At 50.9% G+C, this 17,243-nt stretch overlaps 1 protein-coding gene and 1 long non-coding RNA gene across 3 annotated transcripts; one reads left to right on the top strand and one right to left on the bottom strand.

Moving 5' to 3' along the window:
* Positions 1-2,398: 2,398 nt before the first annotated feature.
* Positions 2,399-11,710, bottom strand: MPC1 (mitochondrial pyruvate carrier 1). 2 transcript variants are annotated; one of them, XM_053221997.1, is made up of 5 exons: positions 11,516-11,710; positions 6,118-6,178; positions 4,025-4,121; positions 3,274-3,406; positions 2,399-2,908 (listed from the first exon to the last, which is right to left on the bottom strand). In XM_053221997.1, the coding sequence occupies exons 1-5, from the start codon at positions 11,584-11,586 to the stop codon at positions 2,884-2,886; spliced, it is 387 nt and encodes a 128-aa protein (XP_053077972.1). In that variant the 5' UTR covers positions 11,587-11,710; the 3' UTR covers positions 2,399-2,883. The 2 variants fall into 2 exon arrangements, with proteins under 2 accessions (XP_053077972.1, XP_026912282.1); XM_027056481.2 differs by having other exon boundaries at positions 6,175-6,178; positions 11,516-11,709.
* On the top strand, positions 11,669-16,773 carry LOC113598588 (uncharacterized). The gene is made up of 4 exons (XR_008298213.1): positions 11,669-12,581; positions 14,909-15,148; positions 15,949-16,043; positions 16,411-16,773. It is a non-coding gene; the product is annotated as an uncharacterized LOC113598588 (long non-coding RNA).
* The last annotated feature ends 470 nt before the right edge of the window (positions 16,774-17,243 follow it).

Genomic DNA, 17,243 nt, shown 5'->3' with positions numbered 1-17,243 from the left:
CACAGCACGTGAGCACGGACAGCTGGTGCCAGCCTCACCTTGGAGGTTGGTGACAGCACACGTGCATCCGTGTATTCTGCTACCGGAAAACGAAAAGTACTCGGGAGCCCTTGTGTGTTACCTTTAGAGATGGTCACGTGCAGGCATTAGACATTCTGAGCGTGTATTTCTGGGCTTTTTCGGGTAACCGAGTTTTGCTTCAACCCCGTCCCGTCTCTGCGTTTTCTCGTGGGGCCACTACCACTTGGAGGGCTGACTCGTGTTGTGGTGACGGTATAAACGTCACCAGCAGTGTCTCCACCACACACGGCCCTGGGCACGGACCCGACGCCACCTCTCGTGAGAATATCCCGCAAACGTCCCTAGGAGGCAGAGCCGTGCCAGTCCCCAGGAAGAAAGCAGTACGGGCGCGAGCCGGCCCAGGCCTCGGAGTCCTTGCCGCCTGGAAGGCTGCCACTGCCCGAGAGCAGAGTGACGGCTAACCGGTCGGTCTTCTCCTGACAAGGATCACCGACGACCTGGACGCCCACTTGCGGGAAGTGTCCTTTCTGCTACTGGTCATTTTAAAGCAACCAAGAAGCTTGAAAACAACAAGAACAAAAACACAAAGGAATTCTGCTCTGGAACGTACTTTCTCACGTCGGCGTTGATCTGGGTGAGATCAGGACCCAGACCCCCGCAGTGGAACGCTTCACACCTTCTGGTCTCGCCCGTACCCTCCCTCCGACCCGCAAGCACTCGGCTCTGCGCAGAGAAGGCAGACGGCTGGGAGCTTCAGACCCTCTGAGGGAGCCAGGGACAGGATCAGTGTCCCCTCCTGGTCCCTCGCTCCTTTCCCCAGGATGGTGAAACCTCCCTGCTCCCCTAGGGCACCCAGTACCCCTTCCTCATGCAACTTCTGCATCGTCTGCATGGACTTTCATCCCATGTGTTCCTCTGTGTCCATCTGCAGATTTCTTTTTAATGTATTTGTCTATTTTTGAGAGAGAGAGAGAGAGAGAGAGAGAGAGAGAGAGAGAGAATCCCAAGCAGGCTCCGTGCTGTCAGCACAGAGCCCGACGTGCGTCTTGAACCTACAAGCCATTGAGATCGTGACCTGAGCCGCCCAGACGTCCCTGCAGGTTTCTGTCTCACGTCAGGAACACCTGCTGGAGAAGGGACCATGCTGGCCCCTGCCTGCCTTCTCAGGTGTATGGGGAGGCCCACTGAGGCAGCCTGCGGAACTGTGTCATCAGGCCTCCTGCTCACAGGTCTGCAGTGTCTGCACCACGATCCCCGAGGCTCTCGGGACAGCCGTACCTTCAGAGGCAGGAAAGGCCCTTGCTCCCCAGGAGCACGTGAGACGGGTGGACGAGAATTCTTGCAAGGGACAAAAGAAAGAGGAAGATCCCAGGGGCGCCTGGGGGCGCAGTGGGTTGGGTGTCCGACTCTTGATCTCGGCTCGGGTCACAATGTCACAGTTTGTGGGTTCGGGCCCCACATCGGGCTCTGTGATGATGTTGCAGCCCCTGCTTGGGATTCTGTCACGCCTTCTCTGTGACCCTCCCCCGCGTGTGTGTGTGCTCTCTCTAAATAAATAAAATTGAAACAAAACCTTTTTAAAAGAGGAAGATCCCAAACCAGAACGCCAGCGGTGACTGGCACCAGAGGGCAGCCGGAAGCCCCAGGCAGGTTCCAGCTGGCACTTTCCACACCCTGCGGTCTGGGGTTCTCACAAGCGACGTTACCTGCACGACTGGAACCCGGCGCTCTCACTTCGCTAAGCCAGTCCGGGCTCTCGTCGCTGGGTCCTCTCGCCCGACCCCCGCTCAGGTCAAGTGCGGAGCAACGGGCCTGAGGGGACCCCGGAGGCGGCGCCCCCTCGCCTCCAGAGGGGAAACGGGAGCACAGGTGAGAATGCTCTGCCCACGGTCTCACGCCTTTAAAGAGAGTGACAGCGAGAAATGACTTGGATCCGCCTGCCGCTCTTTGCCACAGAAAGCGGTGCCGCCATCCGTGGGGAGAGGTTAGCGCTGTGGCCTCTCCCCACCCGGCCGACTCCCCGGAGCGGCTCCTGAGCCACGGGCTCCCCTGCTCGGGCGCCCGCAGAGCTGGGGACACGCGCCTGTCCGCTGTGGGCTGTCACCCGACGGCTCTCGGGGGCACGGCTCGGCTCTGACATCAGCTACCCCACGGCCTGCTCCAGGTGCCACCCATGGGTGCACTTTCTAACGCCGCCCGGAGGAAAGAGCGTGTCCTGAGTGACCGTCGGCGCCTTCCCGACACCGGCCGTCCAGCTCGCCGTCCCCCGGCTGCCTTCCTCGTTTTCCAGGAGCACCACTCTACGCACAAGGCTCTTTCCAGGGACATTCTGGTTCTGCGGTTTTTTAGCCCAGCAAGATACTTAATATCACACTCATTTGACAAATATTTAAATCATTTATTGCCATTAAGTTCCAGAAGCTCAATATACACACTGCATGGAAATACACACTTTTTCAAAACATTGGCAATGAGATTGGAGTATGTGGCCAGCCGTCGGTCTTGTGGTCATTACAGTTAAGAATTCTGAGTACTTAAATGCTAATAATTACAAACGATGTTCTCTTCGGTTTTTCATTAAGTAAATTCTAACAGGTACTATCCATATTACCGCAGATAAAACCATCATCGGGAATTACCAAATTGATCGCATATTTTGAGCTACTCTTTACGAAGAGAAGTAAAATATTCGGTACTTGTAAGGCAGCAGAGAGTTGGCTTCGGGACTCTCAGCTATTTCTAGAAAAACTGGTTAGTAAAAATAGTAGCCAGCCTGTTTTCCTTAGCGAGCCTATCGTGAGGCAGACTGACTCAGCAGCGGCATAGCTTCCCTTCCAACAGCTGGTTTTTCATTTTCCCTTGTTACGCTGATGCCTTTTTAGTCATCCTGGAAATAAACACAAAGAAAAATTCAGTTTGAGACAAATTTCACTGGGGCCTCCAAGAACTTGGATGACTTTGAGAAGACACCTTTACATTTATTAAAACCGAACGTGTTATGGAAACAGCAATATCCTACTTCCTGTTAATTTGCACGTTTTCATAAGCAAACCTGCAGTGCACTCACTGTTTTCAATTCAGCAGCATATTTTTTTTTTTCAACAGCATATTTTTGCCCAGAGTCCAGCTTCCCCCACAGCTAACGCGTCCTCTCCGCACACACTCACGCCCGGTGCCCCCGACGCCTCCAGATTTGAGTTTCGTTCTCCGTAATTTCTCAAAACGGAAGTGATGAGACCGGAAGGGGCTTACTCGTATTTGATAAGGCGACTCCCCTGAATGAGCTGGGCGACTTCGTTTGTGGCGTGACAGGCGAAGAGAAGCCAGTTTCGAGGCTGCACCTTGTAGGCAAATCTCATGAACGTCAAGGAGTAACAGCAGAGGGCTGCCGGAAACATCAAAGCGAGGCAATGACTTACGGCTCAGCAGACCCCGAGCTGCGTGCTCGGAGGTCGGGGCTCAATCAGCTTAATCGGAACAAGAATCTCTCCTGCTAAAACTCGTGGCAGATGAAGAACGTCGCTGCCTAAATGCTTCCGTGAATGGGAAGCTCATCCTACATTTTACTCTGCCGCTTGGTGCCTTACTTCCCAAACACTCTAAGGACAGTCTGCTCGCTGCAGTGGCCAGTAGCTCTGGCCACTTCCTGTCCCCTCAGGACTGTTTACGGCCCACCGTCTGGAAGAACTCCTACTTAATCCCGCAGCAGCAACGCCTTAAGGACAAGTAGCAGGGCTCCAAACGCACTTAAAGGCACGTCCTCCAAATAGAGGTTCAAGAGGACAGTTTTCAGTTGTGTGCCCATCTGAGAGGCACACAGGACCCCAACACTTTCGAGATAAATATTTCAAAACAGCTCTGCTTTTTCCACCCCACGGACAAGCGACGCCGTTCCAACGCTGTGTCGCTCCATGGGTCATTTGCGAACAGCGGAGCGTGGGAGCCATATTCCGCGTGATTCTATGCGTGAAGCCCTCCCAGCTGTTCGCAGCCGCATCCTTACCAAACGTCATCCGCCCACTGATAATCTCTGGAGACTTTTTCATGTCATTGATGGCAGCAATGGGAAGACCCCAGTTGGCTACAGGGCCCCAGAAGTGCTACAGAAATGAGAGGAGGGAAAGGGAAGAGGAAAAGGGTAAGGCGGGAGTGAACAGCTGCGGCCCTCCGTTAAGTGATAACGCAGATAATGGAAATGCGTCAGGACAGGACTTCACCATCGTGTGCACGGCCTGCAGGCCGGTTAACATCCGGGCCCTGACTGTTCAAGGGTCAGCCCAGAAATGGGCCGCTCTTCAGAGGTGAGCCCAGAAGCAGAAAATATCTGGCAGCTTCCCACCAGGGAACTGAATGCCCTGCCCAGAGAACTTTCAATCCGATTAACTCCTCACCCCATGCCCTCCTGGCACAACTTAAACCTCATCACAACTATCCTCCGCAAGGTAATGTTCAAATCTATCAGCCCCCCTCCCCCTTCAAATGCTCATTAAGAGATCTGTCACTATCTCTTACCATGCAGATCCTAAACTGGGTATTTTTTCTGAAGAAAGTACCCTAAGAGGGGAGAAACTGCTTTTCAGCTCGTGTGAACTAGATTAAGATCAGAGAGCCTGGAAATCCGCACTCAGAACTGCCAGATCCTAGGAAATTAAGGTTGGAAACTACTCTCGATGGCAAAGCCCCCGCTGTTGTGCCACACTGTGACCGCGGCCGCCCCGGAACCAAGAAGTTGCCCGTGTTTAACAGCAGCGGCACCCAATTTGATAAAACTGGCTGCTGGCTTTTCCAGTACATTAAAAATTGTTTTATGAATGTGCAATTTTCAGTACTTTAAAATGTGAAAGAAACCACACGTCATTGGCTAAACACCCTTCTTAGTTTTCAGAATATTAAGCAGTAATCTGTGCAGTGCTGCCCGCTGGAGCATTTAAGACAAATTCAAGCTGCTGAATCCGTTTCTGACACTGACCAGGAGTCATTGAAACCCAAACTCCCATAAGCAGCGGGAGACCAGGGAAATCCAAGAAAAATAGAGGAGAATGACACCTGGCCGGACAGGAGAGCATTCTGCAGTGCTTACTTCGCATGCTAGGTCTGAAACAGTGGTGACGCATCAGAGCTCCCGCAGGGCCGGGACGCTAGGCACTGACAGTCTACAACAGAGTCAGGACCCCGCAAACTAGACACAGCGGGTGCAAACGATCTCCGGGGTTCTGGGCGGCTAACTAGTCCTCGTCTTTAGACCGGATGTTATCTGGGTGAGACACACCTCTAGAACTTTAACTTCCAGTACCTGGATGACGGGTGGCCGCTGTCCCTTCTCTCCCCTCCATCCCAGACGCCTGGTGACGGAGGGCCCCCAGCCTTCCGTCTCCAACTTCCTCCCTTCTCCACCTGTCCTTTGCCTGGGAGTCCCTTCATTTTCCAGCTACCACCCAGTGTCTTCCTTTCCTCCTTTCTTGACCAGGCCTTTCTCCACTTGGGTCTAGTTTCATCTTTTTCTAGTTAATCTTTCCACAGCTCTGCACTGTGCGGTGGCCCGGTATCTACTTTATCGCGCACAGCCTCCGGGCTGGAACAGCCTGCAGAGTTTGCCTAGGAGTGGCTTCCCCCACCGGGCACACAGGCGTCTTCCCTCACGGCTGGGGCCACGGACAAGACCAGGGCAGAAATCCCACATCCCCAGCAGCCCTGGGGTTGTCCGCACAAATGATGAGATTACAAATTCTGGTGTGAGGACTTAAGCGTGAGGCAGAGCACTGCAAGTCGAAGGCTATCTACACACTCGATTATGAACGCTGTTTCTTAAAAATAACATGAAAGGTAAAAATAATTTGAATACTCGTTCACTAAGAGATCTAACCTTGGAAAGTCAGTAACGCATCCTTCGCCTAGTACACGCCTCTAGGTGTCACTTCCCTGTTTGGAAATACGTGTTTGGCCCACGCCCATCAGCTCAGCAGTCGAGGCACTGGTCCTGCCAGGGGTTAGCGCCCAGAGTGGACCAGGTCACCCAGGGGGACACCGGGAGAGCCACCAGGCACGGTGGCTGGATACGCTATCTCAAGCAAAGGAGGCCGGGCCTGCCGTCCATACCTCTGTTAGTGCAGAAAGTCTGCAAAAGCCTGAAATGAAGGAGAACAATTTTCTTACCGTACTATTTGGTGAGGAGTCACCAAGGCGCAGACAAGAGACATGGAAAAAAAAAAAAGAGAGAGAGAGAGATCAGCTGCTTTGAAAGACGTCTGTTCCTCCAGGTTCCTGCGACCTCCCACTTTGCTCGGGTTCCCGAAGCAGAGCCACAGGTGAGCAAGCACACTCTTCTCTCCCTGAGATGTGGGGGTAATCCCAGCAACAGCGCTGACCTCCGTTTCACGACACGGTCTAATGCTGAAGCCTCAGAGCAAAGCTGTCCCGCAGAAAGGTGATGCAAGTGACTAGCAGCAGCCACACATTAATTTTAAGATTTCCAGAAGCCACGTTCACAAAAGTAAAACAAAAGAAGTCGATTTTATTAAGTTCATTCTGACGTACCGGAAATATCTTAATCTGAACACGTAATCGAGAGAAACTTATGAATGGGCTATTTTACATTCTTTTTTTGTACTAAGCTCCTGAGATCCGGTGCATGTAGACATTCAGGGTGCACCCCATTTGGACTGTGGCCACAGCGAAAGCGCTCACGGCCGTCAGGCTGGACGGCACAGGCTGAACGGGGGCGTTTCTCTGGAAAGGACAAGCAGGAGAGAGATGCGGTGACGCACAGCTCCGGCAACGGCGAGCTCGCCGTTAGGAACAGGTTATCGCCAGAAAGAAAGCCCCTAAAGACAGGCAAGTAATTTTACATTCTGTTCACTTCTAAAACTCTGGAACGTCAAACAGTGCCCAGCATTTGCCACGCACTCAAAAAGTCTTTGTTGAATGAATAGTAAAAACTTTCCAGTGATTTTTTTTTCTGATCGTTAAACCCGGTACCATTTAAAAATACATCAAGGGCCACCTGGGTGGCTCAGTCGGTTGAACGTCTGACTTCGGCTCAGGTCATGATCTCACGGTTTGTGGGTTCGAGCCCCGTGTCGGGCTCTGTGCTGACAGCTGGGCCTGGAACCTGCTTCAGATCCTGTGTCTCCCTATATACGTATACACACACACACACACACACACACACACACACACACACACAGATGTGTGTGTGTGTATCCATCCACCCATCCATCCACCTCTCTCAGGAAAGGGGGTAAATCTCTAGAATTAATCTGCACAGACCGTCACTGACTCAATCATTAAAGCATATGCCTTACACCTCAGAATTTACTTGTTCAATCTTAATTCATTCTCCTTAGCCAAAATTCAGGAGCAAGAATGAAGAAAGGAAAAACAAAAAGCAATTTCTTTTACTCCATCAAGAAGGTATATGAGAAAATTTTTAAAAATTAAAAAAAAAAAGATAGGGGTGCCTGTCCAGCTCCAGTTGGTAGGGCACACGACTCTTGATCTCAGCTTGTGAGTTCAAGACCCACTTTGGCGATTAGTTTAAAAAAAAAAAAAAAGATAGCAGAGATCCAGGAAGTTCTTGATTCAAGATCCTGGTTAGGGTAAGAAAATCAGCCGGAGAAGAGACAGAAGGCACCAAAAAAAGAGTATCAGAACCCAGAGGATTCAACATGGCATAATAATAAAGAATAAATGGGTCACTTACTTTTGCCAAGCAGGATACTATACTGTCAAACAGCTACCAAAGCACAAAAGATAAGTAATTGTCCAGGACCACGCAGCTAAAAATGATGGGCGCCAGGATTCCCACTCACTGTTCAAACTCATCACTTGGGTCTCACGTTACCATAAATCACATCTGACGAAAGCTGTCAGTAATTACTTGATATTAAGACCCTACTTAGGGGTGCCTAGGATGCTTAGTTGGTTAAGCGTCTGACTTCGGCTCAGGTCATGATCTCACAGTCTGTGAGTTTGAGCCCCGTGTCGGGCCCTGTGCTGACAGCTCAGAGCCTGGAGCCTGCTTTGGATTCTGTGTCTCCCTCTCACTCTCTGCGCCTCCTCTGCTCATGCTCTGTCTCTCTCTCCCTTAAAAATAAATAAAAACATTAAAAAAAAAAAAAGACCCTACTTAAACATCCTCGTAATGCCTTTCATTTTTTTCCACTCTATATCCAATCAAAGTCCACACTCTTGCTATGGCTACAGCCGATTCCTTAACTTCTGTTGCTTGGTGCAAAAAAAATGAACATTTTAAAATACACTTGGAAATCCACATTAGTAAGAAAGACATTTCCATCTTACTCATACAATGTGACAGACAGAATTTTATAATCTGTATGAAATAGGATTTTATATTTTTGCTGAAACACTCAACTGTGTTATTAAAATAATTTTTATGGGGCGCCTGGGTGGCTCAGTTGGTTGAGCGTCTGACTTCAGCTCAGGTCGTATCTCGTAGTTCTTGAGTTCGAGCCCCGCAGTGGGCTCTGTGCTGTGAGCACGGAGCCTGCTTCAGATCCTCTGTCCCTTTCTCACTCTGCCTCTCCCCCACTTGCACTCTCTCTGAAAAATAAATACAACATTAAAAAAAAAAATTCAGGAACAGCTTTAGTTTAGAAGATCTCTGTCTCCCCTCAGTAGGTCGTAAGGATCCAGATCTTCCGCTGGTAGGGAGTGCAAAGTCACTGCGGAGGTGAGAATGTGCAGACCCTCATTTCTGATGGAAGAGAGAGGTGATGAGGTTTTCTTCCTTGGGCTTAATTCTCATTTGCAAAGCACAGCAGCTTGGGAGAACACACAGGGAGAGCTTTCCCCTGTAAGTTGTAGGGGGAGCAGGTTCTCTTTCTAGGAGAAAAAGCTCAAAGAAAGATCGCCTGGTGAGAGTTCTGATACCAGCCCTTCAGCGGCCCTCCACCCCCGGCTGTGGGGGGCATGAAACCCCACTGCTGCCAACAGCCGCAGCAGGGCAAACACAGCCAGCCTGGCATCTCGCTCCATCCAGTCAGTTCACAGAAGTCATTTCAGGTCAGGATCACAGAGCTTCACAAGATTTTAACCTTTTCCAGAACAGTATAGAGTGTTTCTGATCGCACACACACACACACACACACACACACACACAGAGCGTAATATAAATTATGAATTGCATGGTGATTGGGAGTCTGAGTATTTATTTTCACATCCTTCATCCAGTTTAATGTTCTCAACAACCCAACCAGAAAGGGCATGATCATTAAACCCATTTCACAGGCAGGTAACCGAGGCCCACTGGGATTGGATTTGCTGGGGATCCCTTGAGTAGGAGTCACTCTTCCGTCTGCTGCCCCAGGAGACAGCACTCTTCCCCGGGCACTGCCACTCTCTTCCTCATTTAGTCAAGACTTAACTCAAAGTAACACTGGAAAAAGTATACACACAGTAAACCACATGAAGTTAATCTTAGGAAGAAAGGTTAAACCATATCAAAATATTGAGTTACAAAGTCCGGCTCTGGGAAACCTAACTGCTAGGAAAAAAAGACAGAAATAGAAAATAGTAAAAATAAGAATAGAAATAAGTAGAAAAGCAGGGCTCACCTCCTTGAAAATATATTTAAAAAACATTTTTTTAATGTTTATTTTTGAGAGAGAGAGAGCACGAGTAGGGGAGGGGCAGAGAGAGGGAGACAAAGAGTCAAGAGCAGGCTCTAGGCTCTGAGCTGTCAGCACAGAGCCTGTTGTGGGGCTCGAACCCATGAACTGGGAGATCATGGCCTGAGCTAAAGTTGGACGCTAAACTGACTGAGCCACCCAGGCGCCCCGAAAATAAATCCAACAAACTATTCTTAGGTAATAGGACGTTACCTAAAAATCAATATTTTTTCTTAAATGAATAAGGTGTGACCACTTTGTTCTCAATTATTCCATACAATTTTATCCTTTGCTGTACCTAATGATTAGGAAGGCCCATTATCCAAAGCAGAAAACAGTAGTAAAAAGGTAACATTCCAAGAGAAACTTAACCGCAGGGCTGAGAACTGACCCTCGCAGGACTGCTTGCTCAGATTTCCCCAACACGTTCCTCTGATAAACCACCCTGCTCCACAGCACTAAACATCTGTCCTCATTGATCACCGTCCTACTCAAGTACAGAAACTTCCTAACTGGAGAGCTGGGAGTGAAGGGTGTTTCCAAATTCATCACAGGAGAGACTGAATCGTACCTCTCACCCTGCTGCTCTGTAAAATCACAAGTAAACAGTGTTTGCAGAGTTCAGGACTTAAAAAGGAATTCTTTTCACATTGGCAGAGGTTCAGTTGCCCTCGCGCTGTACCTTTTGGATGGTTACAGGACTCATTTGTCCTCAGTGGTCCTCACTTAGCCTCTTCGGCACGCTATTCACCATTGGAAAACAAAACAAAACAAAACAAAACAAAACAAAACAAAACAAAACAAAACAAAACAGGGGCGCCTGGATGGCTCAGTCCGTCAAGCGTGGGACTCTCGATTTCGGCGCAGGTCAGAATCTCAGGGTGGTGGGACTGAGCCCCAGGTCCAGCTGCTCACCCAGCGTGGAGCCTGCTTGGGATTCTCCCCCCCCCCCCCCAAAAACAAAACAAAACAAAACAAATCAAAACATAGCCCAACACCTAGGTTTTAAAATCACAAGACAGGAAAACCAAAACTTAAACTCCTAAATAAAGTATTTAAAACTGTTTCGGGGGCACTAGATTGGCTCGGTGGGTAGCGCCTGCAACTCTTGACCTCAGGAGTTGTGAATTCAAGTCCCGCCTTGGGTGTAGAGATTACTTTAAAAAAAATTAAAAATCTCTAATACCTGGTTGATATAATATAATAATATATAAAACTTGTAAAGTTATACTACATATTCTGAAATAAAAGCAAGAGTCTCAAGACTCGAGATGGAAATAGAATGTAGAAAGTGTGTCTTGGGCCCTTTCACCCGCAAATGCCCTTCGTTTCTAACTGGAAAGGAAGAGTGAAGGGAAAATCGAGTAAGGAAAAGCATGTCCTTGGAGACGCGCTGCTTTACTTTGGCCGTCAGAATATTCGTGCATAAAAATATTTGAGATTGGATTCCCTTCCCCGCTCAGACTGAAAGTCCTCCGAAGCCGGAAAACGGAAAGGCGCGCGGGACCCGGCACAAGTGATCGCGGGGACTCCAGGAGGGGCGATCGCGCGCACCTGCAGCGCACCTGCAGCAGCGCCCGCGTCCTGGACGCGCGCACGCTCTCCCGGCGCCTCCCGCCGGCCCCTCCCAGCCCCACACCTGGGCGCCCAGCTGCCCCGCAGGTGCCGAGAAGCGACATCCGGCCAGGAAACCGCGCCAGGGGCCAGGGTCCTCGGCGCTGCCCGGAGCCCGCCCCGCTGCCCCCCACCCCCGCTGGCCCCGCCGCCCGGCCCCCGCGCCCTCGTGGCCCCCGCGTCCCGGGCGGCGTCAACCCCGACCTCCGGGAGCCCTCGGGGGTTCCGGAGGTCTGGCCCGGGGGACTCGTCACCTCATGAGGTAGTCCCGAAAGTCCTTGCTCCGGACATAGTCCGCCGCTTTCCGCACCAGCGCGCCCGCCATGGCCGTGCCCGACACCAGACACCCCGCAGTGCCCCGGCCGCCGCTCCTCGGAGCCCAATGACACCCAGTCCGGCGAACAGCGGGAACGCCGCCCCCGCCCCCGGGGCCCGCGTCACGACAGCCGGCTCCGCCTTACGGCCGCGCCGCGCCGCCGGGCGCTCGGCCTATGGGAGGGCGCAGGGCGGGAGGCGGCGGCGCGGATTGGCTGGGACCTGCTGCCGTAAAACGGCCGGGGCCGGCCGGGGATTGGCTGGCGCTGGCTCAGCCCCGGCCGCCGCAGTCCTCTGGCGCGGAGGTGACGGTCGGTGGCGGCCGCCCGAGGGTCTGTGCCGCGGTACCCGCAAGGGCACCTTGGCCGGGCCGGGGTGCGCCCGGAGTGTCCGCGTGGGCGGCCCGGGTGCGCTCTGGGTACGCCCTGTCGGGGAGGCGGGACAGGAGGGTTCGGTTGGTCGGGTCTCTTTTTTAACTGTCCCCCCTCCCCCGCTTTTTTATTTGCTGATGTTTGAGGTGGGGGGAAGGGCAGAGAGAGAGGAAGACAGATGATCCAAAGCAGGCTCTGTGCTGCCTGCGCAGAGAGCGGCCGAGACCCTGACGCGGGGCTAGAACTCAAGGACCCGAGAGAGAACATGACCTGAGCCGGAATGGGTTGCTTAACCGACTGAGCCACCCAGGCGCCCTGGTTTTTAAAATCTTCTGTTAGGGGCCCCAGATGAAAACCATCGGCCCTCACCATGCCTTTTGGTGAAGGTGTAGGGGACGGGCGGCAGGCAGTCTCTGGTAGGAGCCTAAATTGGATGTCAACACTGCTGTGGGCGGTTGGTGGCGTGGATTGACGTTGGCTATGGACACGCCCTTTGGCCCAGCTGGCCCTTCTCCAGCGGCCCCCCCGCCCCCCCGACAGGCAAGCTTGTGCAATTTCAGATGCACAGCATTATTTTTAATATGTCCACCCACAGGGAGAGTTAGATCACGCTGCATCCATTCCACTGAATCATGTAGCAGCTCGGAAGGGGAAGGGTGCTCTGTGTGTGCCGGTATGGAAAGAGCTCTAAAATGTGTAAGAAAAATCAAGGGGCAGAATCGTGTGTAAAGTGCGCTACTCATTTGTGCACGGGGACAGAGAAAATCTGTAAGTCTGTTTCCAAAGTTGAAAGGGACGTGTTGGCAGGGACTGCCTCAAAAGATGTCCAAGTGCAGAGGGCTGGAGAGAAACAGCCTTTTCACTGTATACTTTTTTTATTCCTATTGAAATTTGTACAGGAAACATACGCTATCGAAAATAAACATCAGGGGCGCTGGGTGGCTCAGTCAGTGAACCTCCGACTCTTGATTTCTGTGCTGACAGTGCAGAGCCTCCTTGGGATTCTTTCTCCTTCTCTCTCTCTCTGCCCCTCCTCGGCTCACTCTCTCTCTCAAAAAAAAAAAAAAATCTTTTTAAATGGCATTAAAGAAATGCCTTTGAGAAGTAAAACAGCAGGCCTTTGAGTCAGATTCATTTTCTGCTCAGGATCTCCGTGGGTCACACCTGACCTTGATCTTGTTTGAAAGTTGTCTGAATAGGCAGCACTGCCATCCCAGAATAACGCAGGAAGGTCGGTTATGTTTAGCTGGTGCTTCAAGGTGAAGGAATAAATGAATGAGCTGAGAAAAAACAAGAGGGTTGATCATTAATAGTGCTATGGTTATTAGCGCTAAAAAGAAAACGCAGGCCCAAGGTGGAGTCACTTGCCTCCAGTCCTGCAAACCAAGACTTAATTGCAGTTTCAAACTTTCTGGGAGTGGAATTTGAAGCCAGGCAATCTGGAATTTTCTGGCCAGTATCAGTGAGGTAATATGTTACTTGGGCCCTTTCCAGTCCCCCCCTGCCCCCAAAGGAGGTGACATAATGTGCGTGATAAGACCCCTTGCCCTTCCCAAGGTGACCTTGCCTGAAACCATCTTTTCTTTTGCAAATAACTTCTTGCTTCCCTCTTTCCTATAAAAACGTTCCTGCCGGGAGCCGATCCGTCCAGCCTTCCTGATGGCACAGCCCCGGTGGTTGGCGGAAGGGCAATGCACAGCGACCCTCCGAATGGGAAGCTACTGGTATCCCTCCTCTTACTCATCACGGCCATCCCCATGGTCCAACTGGCATTGATGATTCAAAATAAACCCATGGGGGCAAACTTGGGGATATTTTCTGGGGATGACCCCCAGTACAAAAAAGAAACCTTTTATCCAGTGGGTGCCATCCCCGCCTGCCTGTCCCCTAAAGGAAAGATAGCCCCATATATTTCCCAGCCAGGGAGGGGGGCAAATGGGTTCGAAAGCCCCACTCTGGCCACAAAGGAATGTATCTGGATACAAGTTACTCCAACCCCTAGGCCCACTTGGCCCCCAAGAGGCATTCCAGATGGTAATTGGACCTGGTGGGTTAAGGTATAGAATGGTTCATTAATTCCTAGGTATACATTGTCTCTCTGGGAGCGCACAAGGCGTGGGTTCCCAGGGCCCTCTTGGCTCCCTCCCGGCACCCCAGACCAAAGCGAATACTTTTGTTCCTTGTACCGCAAATTGTTCAAAGGATCAATTGAACAATTAAGTCATGTCCCTGTCAACGTTCCACTTGAGGTGTTGAGAGCTGGATGGCCTTTCATGAAAATAGCAGAGCAAACGCTTTATAAACTATAAGTAAACGTAGATACATAACGAAAGTAGTATCAAGAAATTAATAAGCAAAGGGGAGGAGGGAATGTTACAAAGAAATAACCATGAGGTTCCTTAATGGGTGATGACACAAAGGAGCATTTTTAGCATTAGGTAAAGCCGAGAAACATAGATGATGCACGCCACAAGGAATAACGCGTATAATGCCACGCTTGCCACAATAAAGCGGCCTGTCTAACACACTGCTGTCGTCTGTGTGCGTTTGTTATTTTTGCCGACGCCGTTCATCCTTCGGGAACCCCTGGGCCTGCTGGGGCTGGACTCTGGCACCTTCCATTTTGGACAACTCCTTGGAGCACGTCTCTCCTGGCCTGATGGAATGCTGCCCAATTCATGAATCGCTTAATAAAGCCAAGTAGCTCTTTAAATTTTACTTCTTGAGTTTTGTTTTTTAATGCTCGCTACCGTGTGTTAACCGCTAGGCACTTTTCCTACATTAGTTCTTACAACCCAGAGGGGTGGGAGCAGCGTAAAGAAACTGAATGGCTTCTTGAATAAAACCAAGGTGCTTCTGCAGGGTTCGTGGGAAGGGTCCCTCCCCAATACCCAGTGTGAGAAGAGGCTCCCGGTTCTCACAATGGCTCAGTCTTATCTCCTAGTATTTTCTTTTCCTCAGGAGCAGTGGATCAGAAGAATCCTCTGCAGATTCCTAGACCCCCGCAAGCTTAGAGCTTCAGGAGATCTGGAGGGGAGCCTCTGAAAGCTGGTCAGTGACAGCATGTGGAGAAACACTACTGAGGGCTCCTGTCCCCAGTTCCTGGTGTCACCACCAGGCCAGCTTCTGAACATTCTGCTTGCCACAGTTCGGCCACACTTGGATCTTCGAGGCTTCTGTTAAGGTCCCATTGCGTGGAAGGTAGGAGCTAGAGGATTTAATTAAAGGAATATATAAAAGGAATAACGCTCTGCTAAGCAGCAGCTTCCCCGAGATCTGAATCTGGCTCTCTTTCTCTAAGAGCCGTGCTTTCTTTGCTTATTTCGTGTTGCCACAATTAGGACTTCTTCCATGTAAATATGTATCTTTCCTACTTCAACTACGGAGCAGGTAATATGGTCTAATGTATAAGAGAACACAGCAGGAGGCAAGAGACCCAGCTACATTATTTCCTGAAATTCTAGAAAGGCCTAGAAACCTCACCCGGTCCCTACACGGACAGAGTATGGAAAAGTAAAAATGAAACATCGCTGGCTTGGGTCCCAGGTTTCCGGAAGAGGCTGCAAAGGCCTAGCATCAAGCCAGAACCTCATACGCCCAGCGTTCTCAAAGTCCAGAAATGACGGTCACACACAGGGCTTCCCTGTTGACTATGAGGAACGGGAACTGTGAGCTCAGACAGATTGAAGTCAGAGGAGGGGGGAAGCTGGCCCTTAGTTACACCGCACCCATGTGGGCCGGTGTTGTGTAGGCAGTCCATATACACCGTATCCAGGGCAGTGCTTGTGTGGGTAGGGGGGTCCTCCGTGGGGGTCCTGTGGAGGGCTTCCTGGCAGGCAGGTCTGTGATGCCTCACACGGTGGAAGCAATCTTCTCTATGGCAGTAAACTTGCCATGTTTTTTCACTTATCAAAATAACAAAAAACAAAAAAAAAAAGAAAGAAAAGAAAAGGAAAAGACATGGTAGTTCTGCTTATGAACTAACACACTTAATTACACAGGTTTTCTTCTGGAAATGGGGATAACGAGGACCATGTTGTCCATCTGGGACAGCTGTTGTGATGACAAGAGACAATTTCCGAGGAGGACTTGGGGGGTGAGTACGTGTTTTATAAACATCGATGTGTGACCGGGCTCCTGGGTGGCTCCGTCGGTCAGACCCCTGACTCTTGATTTCGGCTCAGGTCACGGTCTCTCAGTTCGTGGGATCGAGCCCCATGGTGGGTTCTGCGCTGACAGCACAGAGCCTGCTTGGGATTTTGTCTCATCCCTAAGGACTGTTGGGGGGGGACCCCTCAAGATAAGGGAAGGCAACCTGGCTGTCTGCCATGTACGTAACATGTCTCACGACCCTGTGGCATGAGGCCACCTAATCAGACCGCGTGACTGGGTGTTACCATGTATGGGAGACGGGCAAGAAAAACATTTATAAAAGACTACACCTCACTGCACTCGGGGCTCAGCTTTTCCAGTGCGAACCCAACCGAGCGTTGCCGGCACAAAGTTCCTTCCTGGAAAGAAACGCTTCGGTGTCTCGACTCTGTGCGAACCTCGGTGTCCGTTCCACTCTCTCTGCCCCCGCCTGTGCGCACTGTCTCTGTCGCTCTCTAAATAAACTTAAAAAAAAATTTTTTTTAACATTTATTTATTTTTGAGACACAGAGCATGAACGGGGGAGGGTCAGAGAGAGAGGGAGACACAGAATCGGAAACAGGCTCCAGGCCCTGAGCTGTCAGCACAGAGCCCGACGCGGGGCTCAAACTCACAGACCGCGAGATCGTGACCTGAGCTGAAGTCGGCTGCTTAACCGACTGAGCCACCCAGGCGCCCCTCTCTAAATAAACTTAAAACACACACACACACACACACACTCAAAACATAGATGTGTTGTTAACGTCCTGCTGCCCATCTATTGCAGCCCAACACCTGCCTTACATGGATTCCAGCTAGGTAACACACATTAGTTTGATTGCTTTAGTAATTTAAAGAATGCAGTAAATGAGTAAGCCAAGAAACTCGGGAGTTCAGTGAGAACCAGGGACACTCAGAAGCCAGTGCACCGTTTAGAATATGGATGTGTACTTTCTTGCCTCCTTAGCTCTTCAGGTCCTACCTGTAATCAATCCATCGCGCTGCCCCCAAGGCTTGAATACTTCGAGATCAACAGCCCCTGCCCCCACGCACTTTTCTCCTGGGTCACTGTTCCCATACTGATGAGGGAGCATGGGGCAAGCTGAGGGCAGAGGACAGGCTAACAGCACCCAGCACCTCAGGTGGGATGTGTGTGTGATATTCC

Source organism: Acinonyx jubatus, chromosome B2 (genome assembly GCF_027475565.1).
Source record: "Acinonyx jubatus isolate Ajub_Pintada_27869175 chromosome B2, VMU_Ajub_asm_v1.0, whole genome shotgun sequence".
NCBI lineage: Eukaryota > Metazoa > Chordata > Mammalia > Carnivora > Felidae > Acinonyx > Acinonyx jubatus.
This window is presented reverse-complemented; position numbering and strand designations above follow the sequence as displayed.